Source organism: Ananas comosus, linkage group 22 (genome assembly GCF_001540865.1).
Source record: "Ananas comosus cultivar F153 linkage group 22, ASM154086v1, whole genome shotgun sequence".
In the NCBI taxonomy this organism is placed as follows: Eukaryota; Viridiplantae; Streptophyta; class Magnoliopsida; order Poales; family Bromeliaceae; genus Ananas; species Ananas comosus.
Genome location: NC_033642.1, coordinates 10,069,012 through 10,094,775, shown reverse-complemented (window position 1 = coordinate 10,094,775; position 25,764 = coordinate 10,069,012). Strand labels below are relative to the sequence as shown.

General features: G+C 32.3%; 2 protein-coding genes across 2 annotated transcripts; one reads left to right on the top strand and one right to left on the bottom strand.

Annotated features, from left to right (window-relative positions):
* LOC109727310 (F-box protein PP2-B10-like) lies at window positions 881–5,948 on the top strand. Its single transcript, XM_020257375.1, has 3 exons — window positions 881–1,077; window positions 4,379–4,470; window positions 5,236–5,948. Exons 1-3 carry the CDS (start codon window positions 967–969, stop codon window positions 5,660–5,662), a joined length of 630 nt encoding a protein of 209 aa, XP_020112964.1. The 5' UTR covers window positions 881–966; the 3' UTR covers window positions 5,663–5,948.
* LOC109727309 (disease resistance protein RPM1-like) lies at window positions 11,408–25,723 on the bottom strand. The gene is made up of 4 exons (XM_020257374.1): window positions 25,250–25,723; window positions 17,714–17,796; window positions 17,515–17,616; window positions 11,408–13,893 (listed from the first exon to the last, which is right to left on the bottom strand). Exons 1-4 carry the CDS (start codon window positions 25,669–25,671, stop codon window positions 11,579–11,581), a joined length of 2,922 nt encoding a protein of 973 aa, XP_020112963.1. The 5' UTR covers window positions 25,672–25,723; the 3' UTR covers window positions 11,408–11,578.

The following is a 25,764-nucleotide window of genomic DNA, read 5'->3' as shown; positions in this document are numbered from 1 at the left end:
ATTAATTAGAAGCGCCATTTGCTCTAGTATTGGTTATATAAATCGGTCTTTACTGATACTAATATTTATGATATGAAGTTGTAAAACTAAAATAATAAGGAGATAACATAACATAAGGAGGAAGGAGGCATAATTAACTGGACTAATATTTATTCACAATAATTTTTCCAATCGGTTACTATACAACCCCACCAAATATATGTGTATATATACACACACGTGGTCCAAAAACCGACTTCTACGCATCTAATTAACCCAGCCATACAGGTTTATTACAAATAGTTTAAACCCTATCTACTATTATTAGATAAGCAAGCACAATATCCTTAATTAGTATGTAGACTTTTAAATATAATTAAACTCTAAAAACTTTATCTCCAACAAAATCTTAGAATAGGTTTAGATCATGACTCCAAACAGGAGACTATCAATTAGGACATCAGGGTGATGAAAGAATTGCTGAATGTTAAGATTATTTTTGGATTATTTTTAGTTAGATTGATCGTTTACATTATACTTTTATCAAAGACAGTATTTAGTTTTTTCTGTTCTGAAATATTTTGAGTTTGATTTTGTTACCACGGCGTTGTCTCTCCTATCACTGCATATATATATAGTATGATTTATTTGATCTTTACTATACGTATGGAACTACGTGTTAAGATTATTACTCAGCTATTTTTTATGAGACCCATCTTTCCTTTTCTGTTTTTTTCCTCCTAACATGTGCGGTGCATAGATTACATGGTGTACCAAGTGCGGGCAATAATTTATCTTCGCATCTCAGCGCATCTTGTGCATTCCCTTTCATCCACGTACCCTGAAGGGTGCTCACCTCTTTATGTACCTCTCCTCGTTTCCCCATCTTCCACATCATCCTTCATCCCCTATTTATATATACATATAGTTGAAGAAAATAATAGAAGGAAAGGTGATACTGAAGCTCTAGCTAGGTTAAGTGTGTGCATGGAAGGTATGAATGCCGGACAGTATAGATCGCAGAGTATTTGGTCGCGGTTCGAACGCATGCGCCAAAGAGCCGAGGGCAAGTCCATCCGCACTGACGGTCGAGGAACGGTATATAGTTGTTGATTACTTTAAAAATTATTTCATGCTTCTTCTCCCTTTCCTTCGTCTTCTGCTTTCAATTGTTTTGCTGTCATTCAAATAATCAATCTAATATAAAGAAGTTAAAAAATTAATCTTAACATTTAGCTCGTGTGCATGCATGATAAATATAAGATGAGCTATATTATGGATATTAATTACTAAAGAAATAAGAGAAATAATAATAAATAAAAATATTTGTCATAAAGTGGCGAAAGTGGAAATCAAACTCAAAATATCTTGAAAGTGAAAGGAGTTTTTTTTTTTTTTTTTTTTGAGAAAAAGGTAGCACCTACCCGCTTCATTCAACGGAATGATGAATTAGGCTACAAGGGTGGGGCAGCCAGGCCCTGAGACGAAAAAAAAAAAAAAAAAATTCTGATCAGGTCGAGAGAACGATCCCCACTCCTTCACTAATATCTTAAGCCTTTGGACAGCTAGTCCGGGGTTCGGTAGTCTATTCCTAAAAATCAATCATTCCTCACCTTCCAGATAGTCCACCAGTAGCCTACGAAATTAGTGAGTCTAGTTCTCTTCATGATCCGATCCTTTCTATCCGACCATCTTTCCCAAACTAGTTCCACTTCGTTCCCCAGATCCTGTGCCTGAATATCGTCCGCCCCTGTTACAATGGTAAATTTGCTGAACACGCATCGACAGAACAGATGGTCCACAGTTTCCTCTCGCGTTCCGAAAGTGAAAGAAGTTTAATACTGATTCTAATACCATGTTACTTAAAAAATCTATTTAAAAGAAAACCGTTTAGACTTGTCTTACTGTTTACTCTGTATAAAAGATATCTAGACTCCAAAGATTAAGAGCTGATCTGATCCTTCACACTTAAAAAAGAAAAAAAAATCTGAGTTTTCACATATTTTCAGATAACTATCTAAACTCAAAAAATTTAATAAATTATGTTTCCATCAATTAACAATAATAAGTATTATCCAAATGGTTAATAAACAGTATGATCAATTTTTGATGTCAAGTGACAACACCATTTTGATGTCAAGATTTAGTTTTGAGGTAAAAAAAAAGTTAATTTTTAGTATTTAATTATTAAAAATTACATGTGATTTGGTCATAAAAAACTAAACGTAATAGCTATGATCAATTTTATCACAAAAATAATTTTGACATTAAGAAGGTTCTTCTACGTCATTGGCATATGTATTTCACTGCGTCTTGACTTTTGATTGATTTTAGTGATTTTAAATCACTAAAATCTGGAAATAGATAGTTGTTGTTGGGTTAATTTATACACGTCGCTGTAAACATAGTGAATAGTAAATATATCCCTACAAAGTTTAGCTTTCATTTGTTGTCCCTTCAAAAGTCCTAATATTTTCAAATATATTCTTCCGATTCGTTATCATTAGAGAGCTGTTTATATTTTCAATTTTACCATCACAAATATGTCCCTCCAAATATCATAACAGTATAATATAAAAGAAATAAAAATGTCAAAAACTAATCAGGGTTGAGTATTTAATCTATAGTTAACTAAATTTTTCTAATGAATTCTAATGGCAGGAACATATTTGAAAATATCAGGACTTTTGCNGCATATGTATTTCACTGCGTCTTGACTTTTGATTGATTTTAGTGATTTTAAATCACTAAAATCTGGAAATAGATAGTTGTTGTTGGGTTAATTTATCAGGGTTGAGTATTTAATCTATAGTTAACTAAATTTTTCTAATGAATTCTAATGGCAGGAACATATTTGAAAATATCAGGACTTTTGCAGAGACAACATATGAAAGTTGAACTTTGTAGGAATATATATATTTTTATATATTATGTTTGCACGGATCTGTATAAAATTAACCCTTTTTTTAAAAAAAAAAAATTATCTTGAGAGAAAAGTAACATACTATTTGCTACGTTTATTTATTATTTTTTAAAAATAAAATTAATTAAAAATATAAATTAACTAGACTTCGAATTAAGATTATCAAATACTAATCATCATGTTTTTTTGTCATTTGTGCTAGTAACAACAGTATAAACCGATATAGTTGGTTACAAAACTTTGAGAGTTTGGATGACAACTACGAAATTTTTGTATGTTAGGTATCTATTCGTAGGGATGAAAATTTAGATAATTGTGATGTATTTGACTCTACGATGGCTACAAAATCGGAACCATTTCGACAATCCGATAAGGCATTGGCAGGGCAATTAATGGGCCCTAAAAGTTACAATGTGTTGCTAACATCAGAAAAGCGCCCAAGGTGCAACAGTTCCTTTTTTTGTCTTTTTTTAATTTTTTTCCCCCCTCTCTTGGCTAAATTATACAAAAAACTACTATGCTTTAGCTAATAATTCAATTAGCCGCCTAAATAAAGAATTACATTAAATTCTAATCTTTCTTAAACAGGGAAATGCCCTATTTGAGGAAATTCTAATCTTCATCTAACCACTATCTCAAAAAGGCTAAAAAATTTAGAATGTTTGGTAAATTTGAATATAGAACTTTATATCAATACTTAAACAAGTTACAACTTGAAAATAGAAATAAATTGCTCCTTTTTGGATAATTTGTCATCTCAAAAGGCTCAAAAATTTAGAATGATTGGTAAATTTGAATATAGAACTTCATATGGATACTTATACAAGTTACAACTTGAAAATAGAGATAAATTGCCCCTTTTTGGATTATTTGTTTACTTTATACAAATTCTATTCCATTAAGTGTAAAAAATGTGATTCACCAACTTAGTTTGTGATATTCTGAAACTGAACAATTGCTTTTAATTTTTTAGCCTATTTGAGATAGAAATAATTGCAAGATTTAAATTGATGCAATTTACCTACACAGAAGGCTCAGTGAGAAAAAAGCTAAAGCGAAAGATTATCTTTTTCTTTTGTAATTTAGGTCACGTTTGATATTATTATCATTTGTTTTGTAATTTTTTTTTGTAATTTTTTTTATATGTTTGGATATATATGCTAGTGGTTGGACTTTTTTATTCTTGTCATGATTAGTTAGCTTGCATTACACACTAGTCAAGTAAGAAACGATCGATAACTTGCTAAAAAAACTGAAGGAAGGGGAAAAAAAATGTTACGTTCAAATTATTATTTTCTTTGTCAAACAAATTCCTTAATTGCAAAGATTGGAAGTAATATTTCGTCCACTCTTACAATCTCATGTATAAAATTTTTATTTAAAAAATTACAAAATAAACAATACCAAATGAGGCTTTAATTTTTTGTTTCTTATAATAAATTTTATAATCTGGTTGATAATTGGTGATGATGGCAGGGTTCGTCGGTGGTTAAAATACGGCCGAGAGATCTGACCATTTCGCAGAGTGAGACTTCACAATGTTGGGCGTGGATCCGTGATCCTCCTAGGTCTGTGCCCTCTCATGGTACTGTTAATTTATATTTTTATATATATATTTTTTACGGTTAGAAAAACATTATTGTAATTTCGAGAGGACAATGAAATACGTATCTCATATTAATTGCAAAAATAATTAAGGAAAGGATTTTTTAAATTAATTGACATGGAAAATCAGTTAAGTAGCCAAACGCTAGAGATAAAGGGAAAATACAAGATTAATGACACGACAATTGAGGCGAAAAAAGTGAATGGTAAGTTATTGATGCAACAATGCAGGAGAAAACGACTTGTTATTTGACTAAAACTGCTATTATAGAAATTGTAGGCCCTTTAAATAGAAACATTTTGCAGAACTTTTCAAAAATAGAACAAAAATAAAAATTCAAAAAAAATATGTATTTTATAATACTTAATGAATTAGAAATTAAGTCATAAAAAATTTTGACCAAATTTGAATTCAAATTAGGTAAGAAACTAAGGAACAAAGTTTTTCCATTGACAATTTGGAGGTCAGAATGATAAAATTTGGGCCGAAGACATGTACTTATTGCATAACTGTTGCATTGAATCCATGTACTTATTGCATCAGGAGGGTATCGATTGACTTTCTTTCGGCTAGATTTGGACTGATTTATTTATTTTATATCTAAATGCCATATCATCCTCATTAGTTCCTGAAGAAGTTGCGCACATTAGAGGATAATTAAGTATGATGCTATCTCTAATAAGATACTGTACTATATATATATATATATATATATGTTCTTAATCAGCTCTGATGAGGAGGTTGCTGAAATGATGGACCTGTGCCGGTTGGAGATCGAAGGAAAATCTGACTGCAAAGATCTCACTACGGGGAAGACTTACGCTGCCTATCTCATCTTCAAAATAGCCGAGGAATCGTGCGGCCTCACCTCCCCATATCCAGATGCACGTGTGGCTTTGGGTGATCACGAGGCGAAGGCATGCGCTGTGTGTCTCGACCCTAGTAAAGGAAAAAAGAAACATGAAGATGATGTGAGGTTGCCACGGAAGAGGAATGATGGGTGGATGGAGATAGAGCTGGGTGAGTTCACCGTGAATCGAGGGGAAGAGGGGGAGAAGGTTCGCATGTCGCTGAGTGAGACGAAAGTAATGAACTGGAAGAAAGGGCTAATCGTAGGAGGTATTGAGATTAGGCCCAAGAAAAAGGCAGCTTAAAGACTACAATAAACGGCTAGATCTAAATGTGCGTGTGGTCTTAAGTAATCATATCATATATATATATTATTATATATATATATATATATATATATATATATATATAAAAGTAAGTCAATGCTTGCGTGGTTTGTACGTTTTTTACCCTCTAATAATGAACTCAGAAACGTCCTGAACCCTTTGGGTGATTAGGAACTGGATGGCACAAGAACTCGTGTACGGATCGTGAGATTTTTAGTATGATATGTATGCTTTCCCGTGTGTTTACGTTTACAACTGTACTCAATTTGGTTCCTTCTCACATCAATAATTCTTCGATTGCTTACTGAATGAAGCGGGTAGCGTGCTACCCTTCTCTCAAAAAAATAATTCTTCGATTGCATGAAACTTTTGGTTGCTTGGCTATTCTCCAAAGTCTCGTGACACTAAGCAACACGAGTAGTGCTTTTATATTTTTTGATTAAACAGAGGTACACCCTATTTTAACAAAATCAGGACAAAGGGATACAAGAAAAGCCTAGTAAGGCGAACAAAACAGACATACATGGGTTGATCTCGATCAAAAACCCAAAAAAAGCGCAAACTCCTAGCTGCTGCCCATGTCCCCAAGTGCGGCTTTCCACGATCGCACTGTGCAAAGAATGCTTTGGCTCGGGAAGTCAGGCTGCTTGAGTTGATCGTCAAATAATCTCTTATTTCGCTCATTCCATAATTCCCAGCATGAAGCAGTGAAGAGGAGGTCAAAATGGTTCTTGAATTGCCCAGAAAGAAGTTTCCGAGCTCTGCTCCAGCGTTCGGCTAACTCAGCAGAGAAGTCTGACGTTAACTTTTGATAGAGAAAAAGTGCGAGTGAAAGATACATTCACGGTGCATAACAACATTGGCGGTGATGAAAGAGGTTTCGTGAATATATAAAAAAGTGATTGTGATATTTTGAATGATTATTTTGGCTCGCTTCGGAGGCCCTTGCTAGCTGCTTCCACGTTGAACGCTTAATTCATTTCGTTTAATGAATGAAGCAGTTAGCTCACTACGTATTTCTCAAAAAAAAAATATTTTGAAGGATTATATTAAAATGATTAAAATAAGCTGTTACAACTGTTTAATTAAAATTTAAAAAAAATTAAATCTTATTAGTTATAATAATAATAATAGGAGTTGAATACTTCTAAACATTTAGTTAAAGTTTTTAAAAATTTAAATCTTACTTGTTATGGTAAGATGGAGATAATTAGTTACAACTATTTAACTAAGATTTTAAACATTTATATATTATTAGTTAGGGGCAATTTCGGACGTGATCCTTAAAATTTATAAAATATTGTGAATATCCTTTCAAAATTGTCAATATTATTTTTGCTCCATAAGTTAATGAATTATATAAAAAATACTCTCTATCACATGGATTAAAACTTTTGGACTAATTTATCCCTAGTTATACTTAATTATAAATAATTGTGTAGTATAACATAGGGCTAATAAAATTATTTTTCATTGAAAAAATAATTTGATTTTTGTTTATGATTCAATTTATAAATGTATTTTTTTGTGTGCTTAATTTTTTTTATCAATATCATATGGGTCTCATATTAATCATAATAAATAATTAACTGAAGTTAAAAATATGTTATACTTTTTTTGTGAATCTATTTTCTTTTTTTATAAATTATTATTATTATTTATTTAGTATTTGTATAATATAGTTTGTTGCAATAAATTAGTTTTAATTTGGAATACATTTAATTGTGTTTGTAATATTTTCAAAAAAATAATGTTTACGTTAATAAAAAAAAAATATAGATAATGGGTGATGGGCAAATTTAAAAGTTTATTTAGTTTTTCAATAAACTATTATCAACTTGGATATTTATGATAGTTTATCTAAATTAAAGGAGTATTTTTTATATTGACACTTTAATACCACCCCCAAAATTTGGAATAGTTCAATATATATTAGATATAATAGGGTTAAATCTCTTAATTTGGCTATCACCATTTTGGCGTTGTTAGGCCCAAGATGTTAAAAGGGTTAAACATGTTAGGATTAGAGTAATTTTATGATGGGTGATTGCTTGAGAAGTGGGGCATAACTATTGACTAGTGAAGGTACACACGTTGCGGTGGGTCAATTTCTTAGAAAAAATAATAAATAAAACTAAAAATAAAAAATAAAAAAAGTCAAAGAGTAAAAAAGTATACAAATAAAAAAAATTTAAGAAAAAGCAACAGTTGCTATAGCAAAAGTGTAAGAATAAAAATATAAGAAAAATTACAACTATAAGAATAATAAAACTATATTTATAATAATAAAAATATAAGAAAAATAAAAAAATAATAAGAAAAAATTATAAGAATAATAAAATTATATTTATAATAATAGTGAAAGTTGAGTATTAAAATATTATATGTTTTATAGTTAGAGCCAAAAATTACAACTAATTAAAGTTTGAGAACTAAAACATAACGTGCCTCATAATTTGAGTAAGAAAATAAAACATATTAAAATTTGAGGATTAAAGTATTACGTGCCTTATAGTTTAGAACCAAAAGCGTAAAATATCTTTTTTATATTTTAATTTTATTTCAGACGAAGACAAAGCTCTATACGAAATGTTAAACCATCTAATAAATTTTAAAATGTCTAATTATTAAAATTAAAAATCGACCAATCATATTTTGGATATTTTAAAAAAATTTAAATGTGAAATTGATTGCTCATCAGATTATAAATATGGCATTAAAATTTGATATGAAAATCAAAATAAAAACGTATAGAATTTTTTAGAACTATGAACTATTTTGAATTAGCTATCCAACCTGTCAAAATTTTGCTTTTACCATTCAATCTTTCTACATGTTAAATTTGAGTCAGTAATAATAATTTAACTTTAAAATTTAAATTCGTCGTTTAGCTTACAGATTTAGTTAATGTACTTCACGTGATTTTCACAACTAAATTTATTAAAAAAAACATTAACTTAAACTTTATCAATATCTTTTTCTTATTTATTGTACAACTTATATGAAGGCGATCAATATTATAAAATCAAAATTTATATTTAATATATATAATCTATACTATTTAAAAATTATGTGTAAAAAACTATATATTTTATTGTATAATTTATATGTAAGTGATCAATACTATAAAATTAAAATTTATATTTCATATATATAATTTATACTATTTAAAAATTATGTGTAAAAAATTATATACTTTAAATTTTCATAACGATAGAGAGGAGAATTAGATTGAATTTCAAAAAAAAACTAAGGATTTATATATAAGACTAGTGTAGAGACCCGCGCAATGCAGTGAGTAAATAATAGAAACAAATTTTTAAAATTTTAATAAAATTTATATTTACAGCTTATAGGAAGCTATACCATGTTAAGCACAGTCAATTTGCATGACTAAATTTAATTGTTAAAAAATAAAATTATAGCTAGAAGCATATGAAATATATAAATAATAACTTAACTTTTTTGGCTTAAGAAAATTTTGGGTGGGGTCTCAGGCTCCAGTCTCCACATCATACTTTTTAATTTACGAAAGGAATTTTGCCCACAACAGTGTTTACCCAAAAATATAGTCATAAGATGAAAATAAAACAAAAAATATCAATCTTAAAAAAACTAATACTTTTTTGGAGCACTTCTCTTACTCATCCAAACCTTATACATCTTCTTAATTTTCAGCTGGTATTTGCTTCCCGCTCCGAGTCACTTCTGGATTTTCATTGTAACCTATGAACAAATACCTCATCTGCATCACCAAACTGTGATATCTAAACCGACACAGTCTTGCAATCACATCAACCATAGAAATCCTAATACTTAAATAATTTGATTTACCAAGAAGTTCCTGCGATTCTTGAGAAGCCAGCTCCCGCGCAACGTCCCAGCGAAAAGGAGGCTAGGACGCCGCTCCCCTCAGCCCAGTTGTGGGCGCGAGCGAGCCGCGCGAGGAGGCAGCCGAGGTGGCGACGGTTCACGGCGAGCGAGGGCTCCGGCGCAGACCAGCACGCTCGAACACTTTTATGGGCCATGGCTGGACTTCACAGGACGACACTTCTTGAAGGAGACAGCGTTCTTCGCATAATCTTCTTCTTCATTATCCTCATAATCTTTGTTAACACAATGAGATAGAGAGAATGAGATGAGTGTGAGGTGAGAGATTAGATGATAATCTTCTTTTTTGCATGAAAAATAACATGTCATGCAAAAAAGAGAAGGTGGGGGGATTAATGGTGGAGGGGAGTGGATTGGAGTTACAAATTAAGCTCACTAATTGGTTGAATATGAAGCATGTAATTAAATGTGGAGAGGTGAAGGGTTGAGCATTTAGAAGTGGAGATGAAACGTAAATTAAAAAAAAGAGAGCTTGCCAAGTCATTATTTCATATTGGGGATAATAACATATCATGCAAAAGAGGGGGTGGGGGGATTGATGGTGGAGGGGAGTGGATTGGAGTTACAAATTAAGCTCACTAATTGGTGGAATATGATGAATATAATTAAATGTGGAGAGGTGAAGGGTTGAGTATTTAGAAGTGGAGATGAAACGTAAATTAAAAAAATGAGAGTTTGCCACGTCATCATTTCATATTGGGAATTCATATAAGAGTATAGATATTAGAGCTAATCACTAGTCGAAAATGTGAGATGAATCTCGATTTAGTCAGATCTAAATCACAAGTTAAAGTTAGGGTCTGAAAATGACATGTTAAGTTAGAATCTGAATGACAATGAATCTTACACTATTTGGTACTTGTGAGTGTGCTTAGATTTGATGAGAACATTAGAATTTAAAGAGAAAAAAATGTGACACTCTTAATCCGGCTATACTATTTTGGATGGTGGTTAAGCCTACAAGGTTAATAGGAGTTGAGCGTGATAGAGCTACAATAGTTCTAGAATAGATGATCTTTTAAAAAGTTGGGCGTCACAGACACATTTAAACAAGTATCTTTGTAATTTGAGGTTGGCAGAAGGCAAGTATCCATATAATTTAAGATTGGAGAAAATGTATAAATAAAATTAATCCTATTAGTCATCATAGCCATTAGAGTGTGAAAATTGGATTGCAGTGAAAGATATCGTGTGGGGAAATAAAATCGGAGGAAGTTGATGGATATTGAAAAGAATTGTCAGAGATCACAGTGTTGAATAAGAATTGAGGAGTAATTAAAAAAAAATCGGAGAAAGTTATGGATATTGAAAAGAATTGAGAGAGATTGTTTGTGGAAATAAAAATCGGAATTGGAGGAAGTTATAGAGATTGTGGGGTAATTATATATAAAAAAAAAAAGACCGTTCAGAAGAATTGAGAGAGATGGTGTATGGATATAGTTAATGAGGATAATTCAGAAAAAAAATTTAGGGATATAATAGAAAAAAATTGATCGACACATTTTTTATAAAACTCCTATTTTTATAAGTAATATAGAAGTAATATAGATATAGATATAGATAATGGTATGTCTGAATCATGCTTGTGCCAGATTCAACTCGAAAAATCATTAAAATCTGAGTTTCGATCCGAGTTTTAGATTGCACTTAATAAAATATTAACGTAGTACAAGAGAATTAAGGTCGATTCAGCCCAAGTTCTAATGAAGTTAACGGAAAAATCCTTGCAGAAAATGAAATAAATAAATAAATAAATAATAACAACCTTTGGAGTACTCCAAAGCAACACACACACACACAGAAAAAAAAAAAAAAAAAAAAAAAAAGCACCGATGTAATTAAAGATACGCTATGCCACAACTCCTTTTTTTTCGCAGTTAATCCTCTTGTTATTTTTGCTCTTTAATTTTTGTTTTCTTCAAACCTTTTTTGCATCCTTTATTTATTTAGACCGACAGACACCGGAAAAAGTAAACAAGATCGGATCCTCGAGTATCCTTTTTATTATATTCTATCGATTTCAATTGCCTCAGTTACCGGTATGACTACTTGGTCGTCCTTGGTTCCACCTCTGCGGGGCATCTTAATATTGGGATGGCTTGGATGCTTTCCGGCTGCTTCCGTAACTCGTTTCGCAAGCACATTATCTACCGGACCATCGAATCCAAGCAGTTCAACTTCTTTGAGGCTGCCGAGATACTCCATCCCCTGTATGTCCACCTCCTGTTTGTCCGTCCCCTTCAAACATAAGATAAGCTTTTCGAGCTTGTGCGCCGCTCCTTCATTGAACTTGACCATCTTAATCGTCACCAAGTCAACAACTTTCAGCAACTTGAGGGATGGGAAAGCTCCCTCAGAAATTCCCAGATTTCTTTCGTTATACGAACCATCATAGAGCCTGAGATATAGGAGGCTCTGAAGCTTTCCGAGCTCTCCTATTGCGTCTTTGCCTAAGCGAGTGTTGCGAAGAGTTACTTCGGAGAGCATCTCTAGCTTGCTGATCCATGGAGGCAATTTTCCTAGCCGGCCGTTGAGATCAATGCTCTGGAGGGAAGAAGGGGCTGATGCTGATATCGATTTCAAGGACTCCAGTGATGGCTTACTTCCTACATTGTGCAACACAAGAGAACGGAGGCAGCTGCTCAAGTTTTGAAGAGACTTGTTTAAATCTTCCCATCCTTCTTCGCGCTGGGAGACGATGCCCAGCTTCCTTAGCTGGGTCAGGCGGCCTATATCAGCGTTCTCTTTGGTTTCAACATAGGCTAGCGTTTGCAGCGATGTCATGTCACCAACTCCGCAAGGCAAGCGCACGGGTTTGCACCAGTCCGACTGGCCATCGCCGTAGAGAAAGCTACTCGTAGATCCCGCAAGAATATGCTTCAGAGACCGGAGGTAGACAACTCCGGCCGGTAGGTCTCCTATGGCCGTGCGCCGTATGTCCAGCGTCTCCAAGAACTCTAGCTCCCCTATTTGTTTCGGGAGTTTCGAAACGCCGGTGTTCCGAAGACCCAAGTACTTGAGATGATATAATTTATAGACATTCTTCAGATGGGCGTCTTTGATACATAGGCAGTCTTCCAGATCCAACACCCTTAGGAGCCGCAAGAGAGGAGGGATCACACGTGGCGGTTTGGAGTCGCTGAACATCGTCAGCGAACGGACATGAGATAAGCTCCTTGTATTGACCATCGACGGATCATCACTGCCTGGAAGGAGGGACAGCCTACGCGCCTTGTTGTGCCGCATCATCGTCATATATTGGCCGCCGAATATAGTCACAAAATTCTCCTCGATCGACAGGGAGACAATGACCTCAAGCATCATGGCATGGACCGCATAGCTTTTCACCTTGCTGTCGAGACTGATCTCGACGGGCTGGATAATGCTGCGCCCGACAAGCTCATCAAAGTAGCCCTCCGCGACATCCTCTACACTCTGTCCGACCATTTCGCTTACAAAGCCTTCAGCAATCCATCGTCTCACCATTCTTTTCCTTCTAATACTACCAGCCCCCGGGAAGACACCGAAGTACAAGGCGCATGCCTTGAGATGGTAGGGTAAGTCGTTGTAGCTGAGGGTCAGTATGTGCCTCATACTCTCCAACATAGGATTTGTTTCGAGTTCGGAACCGAACCTGTCCAAAATCTTTTGCCATTCGTCCCTAGTTTTACTCGGCTTACTAGCCAGAAGACTGGCAATACTGACTATCGCTAGGGGCAGTCCCCTGCATTTTCGTATGATGTCGTTGGAAATGCGTTTTAATTCTGGAGGACAAGTGCCATTTGGGCGAAATACTAACCGGAAGAAGAGCTCCCGACAATCATCCTCTGATAGAGGTTTAATCTCGTAGATATTGGAGCCGGGATAGGGAGAGCAGCAACTGTTGGCTACATCTTTATTTCGCGTGGTTACTATTATTCGGCTACCCTTGTTGTTGTCGGGTAAGGCAGCTTGAATGCTTTTCCATGCCGATATGGACCATATATCGTCAAGAACGATGAGATACTTCTTATCTTTCAAGTTACTTCTCAGTTTGTCCTCAAGCGCCTTAGTCTCCAAATCCTTTTTAGGTAAGGGAGGTCCAACCTGCTCTGTGAGATCGCAGAGAATCGTTTTTATATTGAACGTCTGAGATACGGTGGTTGAAGCCCGGCACTGGAAGCTTTCAGCCGTTTCGGCGCTTTGGAACGCGCGCATGCCGAGAGTGCTTTTGCCCGAGCCGGCGGAGCCGACGATGGCGATCGCCTGGAGTTGAGTCCCCTGCTCTCTCAACAGGTTGAGAATCCCCCTCTCGGGCACTTCAGTGCCCACAAGTTCGGCTTCATGCATGAAGAGGCACGCGGTGTTAAAAAAAAAAAAAAAAAAAAAAATTTGATCGTGATTAAATTATGTAACTAAAAATTATATAAAAAAATTTGATTGTGATTAAATTATCTAACTAGTTTGATGAAAAAAAATAATTAATAAATAAGCTCACAAGTTGGCACTAAAGAATTAAGAATCGGAGAAGAAAAAAATCAAAAATTTAATTGATCTGAAAGCATGCGTAATACCGTCCTAAAATGTATTGTCGTCCTTCGCGCAAAATTAAACAAAAACATCGTCTCAAAATACAAACAAAATTTTTTCTCTTGCGAGCTCGATTATGGCAGAGATTGACAGAAATTTTTTTAGCATCCAACGATAAAAAGATCAAGCAAAATAAAAATAATTTGAAAAAAAAATAACAATAAAACTTAAAACATCTTTTTTTTTCCCTCTACAACGTTCATATTTATCTTATAAACAGTGAGAGTCCAACGTTGAGATGTTCTCAACGTTCTACTCCACGTCCGCGTGGAAAGTGCAAATTGAAAAATGTCCATACTCTCGCAGACGTTTTTTCCCCTATTAAATGAATAATTAAAAATAAATAAATAAACTAATAAAATTTAAAAAAAAAATTGAATTTTTTCAACAATCCACTATAACATTCAAAATTTTGAAAATAAAAACTAAACTCAATAAATAAAAGAAGTAAAATGATCGATTTTTATACTATGCAATCGGCAAAATGTTCTTAAGAGACTTAACTCCATAGTGTAAGCAATTTTTATCATCATAAGGAAGCGAAGTAAGTTAGGTCTTGAACTACGGTTTTTTTTACCCTAACTTCAACATTATACACACAGTACAAAATTCTTCGTCACGAGCCTATACGTTAATGGCCATGTACAACACCTTAATTTTTTTATAAGAGTTTTTATAAATAACCCATGTCTCATAGTCGCAATTATATACGGATATTCATATATAAGTAGTCTCTTTTAGAGATGTATGTTGAGTCACATCTTATACCGTCTTAAATTTCATTAAGAGTTCTCAACCACTATATAGAATGCTATTTATCATTAGGATGGAATTGGAGTTAAAGCTCTTCAATATAAACCGGAGAAAGTCCTCTTTGGCCAATTTGACAGTTATTTTTACCACATTAAACCTATTAAAAATGTCAGATTTTCACTATAGGAAAGTCCTTTATGAGTAAAGTTCCATCCCCTCGATGACTTTAGGACTTTAGTCCTACTCAAATCTTTCATCAAGTAATCTACAAGACTCTGCTCAAATCTAATAAAATTCAAAGTATAATTTCATAAGATGAAAAAAATTTAATAGACTTTTCTCTCAACTTAATATATCTGTGAGCTTTAAAATTCACTAATCTTTTTTTATTGCAACTCGAAAGTTGCACTGAATAAAAATAAGTAGAATAGGAAAGGAAATAAAAAGAATCGATGACAAGAGGTTTTTTACCTACTTGGCTTCAAGACAATTAGTGTCAAGGACAACTAACTCGACCTCCATTGTGCTTCTAGTTATTATACTCTGTTTGATGGATTGCTTAGAAATTGCACTATCACTAAGAATAAAAATATAAGCAGAAGTGGATTCAATATTCAAAGAATCAGAAATTCAATTGGAATCACTGTATCCCTCAATTACACCAATATAGCCAACAAATCTGAAAGAATATGATAGAGTACCTTCAAGGTAATAAAATACTCTCTCTTTAAAGCAATTCAATGAATTATATTAGGGTTACTAGTATATCTACTCAATTTCGATATGACATAGGCAATTGTAAGTTTAGTCCTACTGGTTAGATACATTAAAGACCTAATAATTTGGATATATCTTTTCCGATTCACAGAATTATCAGTGTTCTTCATAAGTTGAGCACTAGAATCAAATGAAGTAGAAACAAAAGAGAAATCTCGATACCCAAATTTATCAAGAATCATTTGAATATAATGAGATTAAATTAGAAGAAAAGAATTAGATGATTTAAGAATTTTCATTCCTAAGATTACATCTGCCTCATTGAGATCCTTTGTATCAAAATTGTCCGATAAGAAGACTTAACTTGATTAATCAAATCAAGATTAGATGCAAGGATCATAATATCATTAACATAGAGACAAAAAATAACACAACGAACATCAAATATCTTAAAATAGAGACAATTATCAAACTTGTTGGTCAGAAATCCATATTATGCAATAATATTGTCGAATGTCACGTGCCACTATTTTGGCACTTGCTCAAATTCATATAAAGAGCGAACTAATTTGCACACTTTTTTTTTTTTTTTTTTGAGAAGGCATAAAAAATCTTCAAATTAAGTCATATAGAATTTTTCTTCAAAATCATCATAAAGGAAAGTGATCTTGACATCTATTTAGTGAATCAAAAGTTTATAAATAGATGCGAATGTAAGAAGACTCAGAATAGTAGCTATGTGAGCAATATGCACATATGTGTCAAAAATAGTTAATATCAGCTTTTTGCCCAAAACCTTGAGTAATAAGTCAGGCCTTGCGTTTCTCTACCGATTTGTCAGTTCTAAACTTTTTTCTAAAAATCTACTTACATTCTAGAGGTTTGTTTTCAGGGGGTAGATTAATAAGAATTCAAGTGGTATGAGTAATAATCGACTCGATCTCACTGCTAATAGTCTCTTTCTATGAAAAGTTTCAGAAAACTTATAACTTCCTTGTATGATGAAGGTGTACATTCCTCTAAAAAGTAATGAAGAGCTATTATAAAATCTAGTTGAGGGAATGAAAAAATTAAGAATAATTAGAATGGGCCGCAAGAAAGGTTCAAAGGAACCTTCTTAGAAAAATAATATGTTTAAAGTTTCCATCCTAGTCAATTAAAATATTTTAAGTGTTCAAGTTTTAAATATTAATTTCTTATGACAGTTAGTTTAGTAGCAAACAAATGGCCTAAACTATTTATAATTTTTTATTTCAATTAGGTGTTTTCGAGTAAAATATTACATCAAATAAGTTACTGCAAGTAAACATATAAAACTAATTGAAGCAATTAATAAAGTACGAATTAAAATTTGGTTCTGTTGGTTATAAATTGTGAGCACAAGGACTGTTGTGCTCCTAATAACACAATAGTCCTGTAGCAGCCATTAGAATTTTAATCACAATCAGTTTTAGAAATACGTCTTAGATTGTTAGAAAAAATTATATCAAAAAAATTTGATTATGATTAAATTATATAACTAATTTGTGATAAAAATTAATAAATCAACTCACAAGTGAGCGCTAAAATTTTAGAATTCGTAAAAGAAGAAAACAAAAAATTTGATTGATCTGGAAACATGTTTAGCACCGCGCGCTCTAAAACGTATTTCTGTTCTTCGTGCAAGATTAATTGAAAATATCGCTCTAAGATACAATCAAAAGTTTCCTTCTTGCGAGCATGATCGTGACAAAGTTTGACAAAAATTCTTTCAACACCTGACGAATAAAACGAAATAGAAAAAATAAAAATAAAACTTAAATAATTTATTTTTTTTTGATGTTTTTTTCTCTATAATGTTCATGTATGTCTCATGAAAAATAAAAACAATGTGAATATGTAAACAGGGGAGTGGGAGTTACGTTGGGACGTTCTCAACGACGTTGTACGTTCGACCCCACGTTTCCACGTGCCCAAGGAAAATGGAAATCGGAAAATGCCCATGCTCTTACTTTTTTCTTTCCCTATTAAATGAATAATTAAAAATATATAAATAAATAAACAAATAAATGAATAAATAAATAAATTTTTAAAAGATAATTTTAAAGTTTACCAACACACCAGGCATCTCACGGTGTACTTCTGGGCTGTAAATGGTGGCTGCACCAGATTTGTCATCCGACGTAGAAATGGTCACGTCATACCTGTTTAATTGGAATGATAGAAACAATTAAGAGAACAATTAAGTGACATGCTAAGTCTATAATCAAAAAAGAATTGTAATTTTCATAACCCATCATCTAAGGTTCTAGAATTTATCTATTTTTTTATGGTTTCTAAAAGTAAAAGAAAATAGTAAGATTAGTGAAAATAGAATAGCCATCAGATGGGAGTGTTGTAGGATTACGTTCCGTTTTGAATTGTGGCGCCTTAGCAAGGCTCAATAATTAATATTCAGCTATGTTGTACCGCATGCGTGCAAAATGTATTTTGGTACAACATGCAAACATATATGATAAGATCAACAATTCTATTCAGAACAACTGATTGCTCACCGAAGAGTTTTTCTTCGGGGAGCTCAATCCCCTCCCAGCCCTGCTAATGCTCTTTGCAAAGAAAAGGGAACTGGGTTCCCCAACTTCTTGAATTTATATGATATCAACTAACATTTATAGATTTGAACCGAGCAACTCGATCGACCTAACCCAGCTTGACTAGAGCCAAATTACCCAAGCAAGCCGAATCCTTTTCAGGCTAATCTAAGTTTCTGGTGGGTTAAGATTGAGGAAAGCCCAATCCGATATACGATTGCATTGGGTTAGGTTGTCAGGTTTTTTGTAAGATTGTACAGTGTTGCCCATCGATCCAAGCGGCATTCTAAGGTATACATGTTAGAACCATGCATGCTGTACTTTTCAAGAGCAACGCTAGATTTATAATTTAAAACGGATTACAATCCTACAATATTTTTATCTAAAGGTTAATGTTTTTTTTACTCATCGTGTATTATTCTTTTAAAAGAAATTTATGAAGATGTTAATAAATCCTTAATATCTTTGGATAAAGAGTACGTTCTAGAATTATAACTCTGTTTTAATTTTAGACTTAGCATTTATTATTTTTCGAAGCTGCTCCAACTTTGAGAGGCCTATGATGAATGAGTGACTTCACTAGAAAGCCGCTCCGCAGTGGGAGAGCCTTTTTTGACTTCAGAAAAGAACAAATTTCCTATGATACTAGGCGGAGAAAGTGGACGAAGAAAAATCTTAGCAGACGGTAGGTTATCGAGGCTTAAGTTGTTGATGTTTCAGTAAAACCATCGAAACTTTTAATACTGGTGGTTTGTTTTGGTTGTAAACCCTCAGCAGAACAGCTCTTTCATGCTCTGAGCTGGATGACTCCATCATAAAACACACTAGGCGAGGTCAAACCCCTCTTTTGGCTTCCAAACCTTTACCCAAGCTTCGAGGCCACACTTTATATTTTGACTTCCGAATCCCTACTCTCTGTAGGTGATTTTTGTTAGGTAAAAATGTGCTAAATTTATCTAAATTATGAATTATTTTGAGCCAGACAATTCAATCTTTCAAAATTTTAGTTTTACTATCCAACCCTCCAATTTGTTTAATTTGAATCGGTTAACGATACTTTGACTTTAAAATTTAATCTAATTATTTATTTTGATAAATCTATAGTTAGAAAAACTGTATAAAATATACTAACTAAATCTATAAAAATAAATAATGCATTCAAGATTTTAAAGTCGAAATATTATTGGCTGACTCAAATCAAACAAATTGAAAAATTAATAGTAAAATCAAAAATTTGAAATGCTGAGCAGCAAACTCAAAATATTTCATAGTTCAAATAAGTGTTGCACATTCTTATCTTTTTGTTATTTTAAGACAATTTGTTTGTTTGTTTTTCTTTTGTGGACTACGTGGATCCAAATTGTGCACGGATTTTGTAGTTATTGTATTTCGATCAATCAATTGAGGAACCAGTGGGAACAATCATTTTGAGGATTGTTTTTTAATTTTTTTTTTCACCCCTTTCGAGGTCGTGCTGTCTCATCCATATAGTTTAATTTATTATTCTAATGAATGAAGCGGTAGCGTATTACCTTTTCAAAAAAAAAAAAAAAAAAAAAAAAAAAAAAAAAAAAAAAAAAAAAAAAGGATGGAGAGTTTCGGTCTATCAAGTTATTTTTATGATGAAAAAAATTAATCAATATGATGAAAAAAAATTGAAGTTAATATAGATGAATCCTTAAAATGCAAATTTCATAAATTTTGAAAATTAGCGAATCGTCGTACTTACTTTTATAGAAATGTATTCATCATGGTTGTGTAGGTTTTGAGGCGATTATATTTCAAAGGGAAAATTGCACCCTCGGTCCCTGGACTTGCCGTTCAATTTCATTTTCGTCTTGGAGCTTTTATGTTTAATAAAGTTTTTTTTTATTTTTTTGAGAGATAGGTAGCACGCTATCTGTTTCGTTTATTTCATTTAGAAATAAATTTAGCTAGAAATGTCAATCAATTAGGATTTGAACTTGGGACCTCGGGTACCAACCATCAAGCCTTTTGCTCTATGTTTAATAAAGTTGGAGACCTCAAACTCTTAAAAAGGTAATATTTTAGGGGATCAAAATTGTCTACACCCACCGATCGTCCCTAGAGCAAGTGGCAAAGGATTTGGTGGTTGGTATTCGAGACCCAAGTTCGAATCCTAATTGATTCATATTTCTAGCTAAATTTATTTCTAAATAAAATAAATGAAACGGGCAGCGTGCTATCTAAGGGGATCGATGCGTACAACTCAAGTAATTCAATGGAAGACGTCCACGGAGCTACCCTGACACGGTTGGTGCCACCATGCAAGCGGTTGAAAAGAAGAGCAACGCCAGCTCTACAATTTTTTTTGGTTATAATTTTGCCACTCTATCGTCTAGAGTCTTATGTTTCTTCAATAGTCTTTTCACCCTCCCTTTTTTTCATTACTAAAAATTTTTTTAAAAAAGAAAAACTCTTTACTCTAATAAAGAGTAGGAAATCCTGAGACCTTTTTTGGGTCGAGATTTAGAGAGTAAAAAGTGCACAAAGACCCTCTCATCTACAGATAATTTTGAACTTCATCCCTCAACTTCTGCTTTTTTTTATTTACACCTCTTAAGCTTTTGATTTTTTAAAATTAGATTATTTTAGTTACTTTTGTTAAAAATAATAAATTTAATAACTTTATTAGTTCTTAGATGTTAATTATTTCAGTTCTATTTGCTAAGAACAATTTAATAGAAAATAAAGATAAATATATCAAGACCCTCTCAAATATTGAACGTTTTGAAATAGGTCGCTAAATTTTAATTTCTTTGGTTGATGATTATAATTAGTTTTAGTAAATAAAATTAAAACAATCAACGGGTAACAACTAACAAAGCTGTTAAGTTTTATAAAATTTTCTACTAAAGTAATTAAAGCAATATAATTACAAAATATCAAAAGCTTGGGAGGTGTAAACAAAAAATGGACGAAGCTAAGGAATCAATTTCAAATTTAACTGCGAATGAGGGGTTCGTTGTGCAGTTTTACTCCTCTTTTTTTTAGAGCAATATTATTTAGGGTAAACTTCAAAAATCAACCCTATAGTTTCGCACTTTTTCACTTTAGTGCCCTATAGTTTAAAGTGTATCAAGTTAGTGTCCTATTATTCAAAGTGTATCAAGTTAGTGTCATGTGATTTCATTTTTATCTTTTCGTAAAGTTTTTCGTTAATATTTCGTTAAATTATATATAAAAAACTTTAGATACCCTTCCTAAGTTTTCGAATATTCACTTTAGAACTCTTTAATTTTAACTTTATTACTCATTTAACAAACAAAATTAATAAAATCGATAATAAAAAGATAAAAATAAAACCATAGAGCACTAAATTAATATATTTTAAATCACATAGGACTAAAATAAGAAAGTGTGAAATCATAACGATAATATTTGAATTTTTTTCTATTATGTATATCCTACGATTCCAGCCGTCCAATTGGTTGGGATTTTTTTACTAGTCACCTTGCCTGACTAGTAAATCCGTCCCATCCTTTGAATGATTTAAAATTATATGACATATACGGCAACTAGAGGGAAAAACATAGTGACCGGGTTACAACAGTTGGTTATTTATTTGGTTTGGTTTTTTTTAAAAAAAAAATAATGTAAGTAAAAAAATATAAAAAGATAAAAGATAAGAAATAAAATAAATTATGTAATTAATTTTTTTTTTTTACATTCGAGCATATGTTACTGTAAAATAAATTATATTTTTTCCATGTTATATATGATTATTTTATTTGAGCCTTTTGATGTATTTAGATAACACTAGAATATTTTTTTTTTTAATTCCACAATTTTTTTTTTCAAAATATACACAAATTGCATAATATTTTTTAATATCTCTAAATTAAAATGGTTATTATCTTTCTCTCAAATAATTAACTAACCTATTTTTTGATGTTACATGCAACCAAGTTCTATATTTTTTTTAAGTTTCGTTATTTGATTAAACAAGCCAAATATGGCTCTTTAAAATCTATTTTTTTATTTTTGTTATTTTTAAAAAATACATTAGATGTGACCTTCGTATGTGCGCACTGTTTTCTATTATTATTTCTTAAATTCTATTTTATTTTATTCCTTATGTTTTATCTTTTATATTAAGGGGGGAAAAAAAACACCGCGTATAAAGTTGGAAAAGGAGCTTCCCCTCCCCTTCCCAGATGCATGCTGCATGGGCAAGCCAAGCGCTTGAAGGGCACCACGTAAATTTTTTTCCGGTTTATATATAGGTAGTATTTCTCTTCTTTTTAACTGCTAGGACCATTGCCGTTAATGGAGCCACGTGAACGTCTCCTATTGGTCCATTATCTAGGTTGTATACATCCAAAGGTGTAAAAAATTTGATTCTATATTTTAGTCCCTGTGAGTGTTTACCATTAATTAAAGAGCAAATTATTGCAACACTTTATAGCTCGTTGCATTTGTACATCTAAGTATGGTACATTTACAAAGCCTTTAATACCTCTCATATTTCAGCTATATGATCGATCCATTGAGTTAAAATCTCTCTCGAAGTTATTAGATAAATAAAGAATTAACATATTAATTCGCGGTATACAAACATACAGATAAACCAAGTGCAAGCAACCATTTTACTCCAAGGTAAGAAATAAAATAAAATTTTAAAAATTTTAGTGACCAAAATAAAATATTATTGAATGTTTATGCTCCAGAATTTTGAATCTAAAAATTTGAAGGACCAAATAAAACTTAAGTTAAAGTACTGGGTGCTTGCAGTGCAATTTTTCCCATGTTCTAAAATATTGTGAATGTTTTTGGAGTTCTGAACTTGAGGTCTAGAATAATAACTCAAATTTGCTAAATTTGCTAAGTTTATTGTATAGTATAATTAAAAAACCTCCTTTCAATTTCTAGAATTAAAAAAATTAATAAAAATAGTCTGAAAGGTTAGTCCTTGAAAAGTAGGACCCGTTTGGCCTAGGTTCTGAAAAAGTGATTTCTGAAAAAGTAATTTTGGATTGAAGAAGTGATTTTGGTTAAAAGCTGTAGGACGTTTGACTGAATTTAGATAAAAATAAAATTTTTAAATTTCAAATTTGTACAAAATTTAAAATTTGATATTTTAATTTAAAATTTGATATTTTAATTTTAAATTTTAAATTGAAATTTGAAATTTAAAATTTAAAATTTAAAATTTAAAATTTAAAATTTAAAATTTAAAATTTAAAATAATTATGAAATTGAAAATATAAAATTTAAAATTTAAAATAATTATAAAATTTAAAATATAAAATTTAAAATTTGAATATTTAAAATTTAAATTTAAAAATTTTAAATTTTAAATTTTAAAATTTTAAAATTTATAATTTGAAGATTAAAACTTGTAATTTAAAATTTAAAATTTTTAAATTTATAATTTGAAGATTAAAACTTGCAATTTTAAATTTAAAATTTTTAAAATTTTAAATTTAAAATTTAATCTAACATTATTCTTAAAGTGATTGTATGGATGAGTTGTAAGGTTACAATTGGTGTGAAAAAATTGGTGATTAGATGGATGAGTTGTAAGGTTACACTACAAAGTGATTGTAGATCTAACATTATTCTTAAAGTTAATTTTGATAGTATATCAGATGGAGAGAATCCGCAAAGAAATAACAAAGTGCGGATGATAAAAAAATATATATTAAGTACTGAAAGCAAAACTTTGTAATTGTGCCGTATCAATATCGTTGTTTTGTGTTTCTATACATAAATTCTATGAAACCAGATAAATCAGTGGACAATTTTTTTTTTTTTTTAGTCATAGTTGTTGGCTTAACGAGAGTCAGCATCCTGTGCTATGACGGAAGGCCATATTAGGCCGAGTTATATTTGAATGGCGTGAGGTTGAGTGGGCCGAGTCATGTTCGAAATGGTGTGAGGCTAATTGGGCCGAGTTACAATCGAAACCCGTGAGTACTGTATCTGTATGCATTAAGTGAATTAGTCGTCTATTTCTAATAGCTCAAGTTTTTTGGATTAATGGTTAGCGCCAACAATCCGATAAATAATATTAGAGGCAGAGGTCATGGATTTGATTCCTACATGCTGCATGTGTCCAAATTAATGCTGGAGGGAAATTGTTGGCTTAAATGAGCCAGCATCGTACCTTATGGTGGAAAATCATGTTGGGCCGAGTTATATTCGAAATGACATGAGGCTGGTGGGCCGAGTTATGTTCGAAATGACATGAGGCTGGGTGAACCGAATCAGGTTCGATTGAAGTGGCGTAAGGCTAATTGGGCCGAGTCACAATCGAAACCCGTGCATCGGTACTATATCTATACGCTTTAAATGAATTAGTTGCGTATTTTTAACAGTTTAAACTTTTAAGGTTAATGATTAGCGCAAACGATCCGACAGTAGTTAGTTATCTTGCAATGCATTTTTTTTAGTTTATCTGGAATGACATCTTCAAAATATTGAAAAAGCAAAAATAGTTACTTTTAAAGTTTTTTTTGTCTTTAATACAAAATAAATATCTTGTATATAAGCATTGTTAATAATTTGCTATATATACTCCCTCGCTCTTTGTTGTAAAATTTTAAAAATTGCTACCTGCACGCCCATATAAGGTGTACATTTTACTCTCTTTTAATTTGTATCATCATAAGATTTAAAACAATCATATTCGGTTTTAGGTAGAATAATAATTAATATTAATAATAATAGCGGGACAAGGGCAAAATTTATACCATAGAGAAGCGATTAAGAATGTAAGATTTCCGATCAATGCTATCCCTATATTTTATCTATAGGCGTAAAACTTATATCCATAGAATTTTTATAGTCTATAATCTATATCAATCTACTTTTGTCTTATTAAATTAATCTTTTTAAATTAGTTAACCAAACCTCTAATAAAAGGCTTGTTTTAATTTAATACTTAGATCAAGGTTGCAATTAAGATATACATCCCTGTAAGGAGTGTAGAGACAGCATCATATATATACCTATGATATAGGTGTACTGTGTGGAGGTAGCGTTGCTCTAAAATTTTATTTTAAAAAATAAAAAAATGAAAATAATATCCAGCAATTAGTACCTCGCGCGCCTCTCGTTGACATCTCGAGTACGGATTTTGAGCAGTTGAATCTCGGTCGCGATAAAATGACGAGCCGTCACCATCCTCGGGGTGGGAGTGCAGTTGCTGAGGAGAGAGCGGACGAAGCTGCGCATGCGTCCGGGCGCATCGACGCGGTACTTGAACTTGTCGATGCAGTCCTCAATGTCATATGAGAGCTCGCGCACTTGCTTGATCCAAGTCCTCACTTTCTTGGTGTCGTAGTCGCGCTTCTCCGATAGATGGATCAGGAAAGCGGTCATGCTCTCCAGCTCGTCCTTCATGAACTGGATCTCGCCGCGCAAGCCTTTCAACAATCGGACTTCTTCTTCCAGCAGGCCCGCTAGCTTCGGCAGAACTGCTTTTGCTGTGCCAGTAGCGTAGCTCACAAGAGCACCTTCCATCTCCCTAATTAACTTAACTTAAATGGCGTTGTGATCTATCTATATTAGTTGAGTTGGGTATATAGATCTGAGTGTTGGGGTTCATATATACCT

What these genes read in the sequence shown, in the direction of transcription:
- LOC109727309 (XM_020257374.1), bottom strand. Translation starts at nt 25,671, where the DNA reads ATGGAAGGTGCTCTTGTGAGCTACGCTACTGGCACAGCAAAAGCAGTT. An exon ending in GTCAACGAGAGGCGCGCGAG is followed by an intron (nt 17,797 to 25,249) that starts GTACTAATTGCT and finishes CCAATTAAACAG; the next exon opens with GTATGACGTGACCATTTCTA. An exon ending in GTCGTTGAGAACGTCCCAAC is followed by an intron (nt 13,894 to 17,514) that starts GTAACTCCCACT and finishes TCATGCATGAAG; the next exon opens with CCGAACTTGTGGGCACTGAA.
- LOC109727310 (XM_020257375.1), top strand. Translation starts at nt 967, where the DNA reads ATGGAAGGTATGAATGCCGGACAGTATAGATCGCAGAGTATTTGGTCG. An exon ending in GCACTGACGGTCGAGGAACG is followed by an intron (nt 1,078 to 4,378) that starts GTATATAGTTGT and finishes TGATGATGGCAG; the next exon opens with GGTTCGTCGGTGGTTAAAAT. An exon ending in TGGATCCGTGATCCTCCTAG is followed by an intron (nt 4,471 to 5,235) that starts GTCTGTGCCCTC and finishes GTTCTTAATCAG; the next exon opens with CTCTGATGAGGAGGTTGCTG.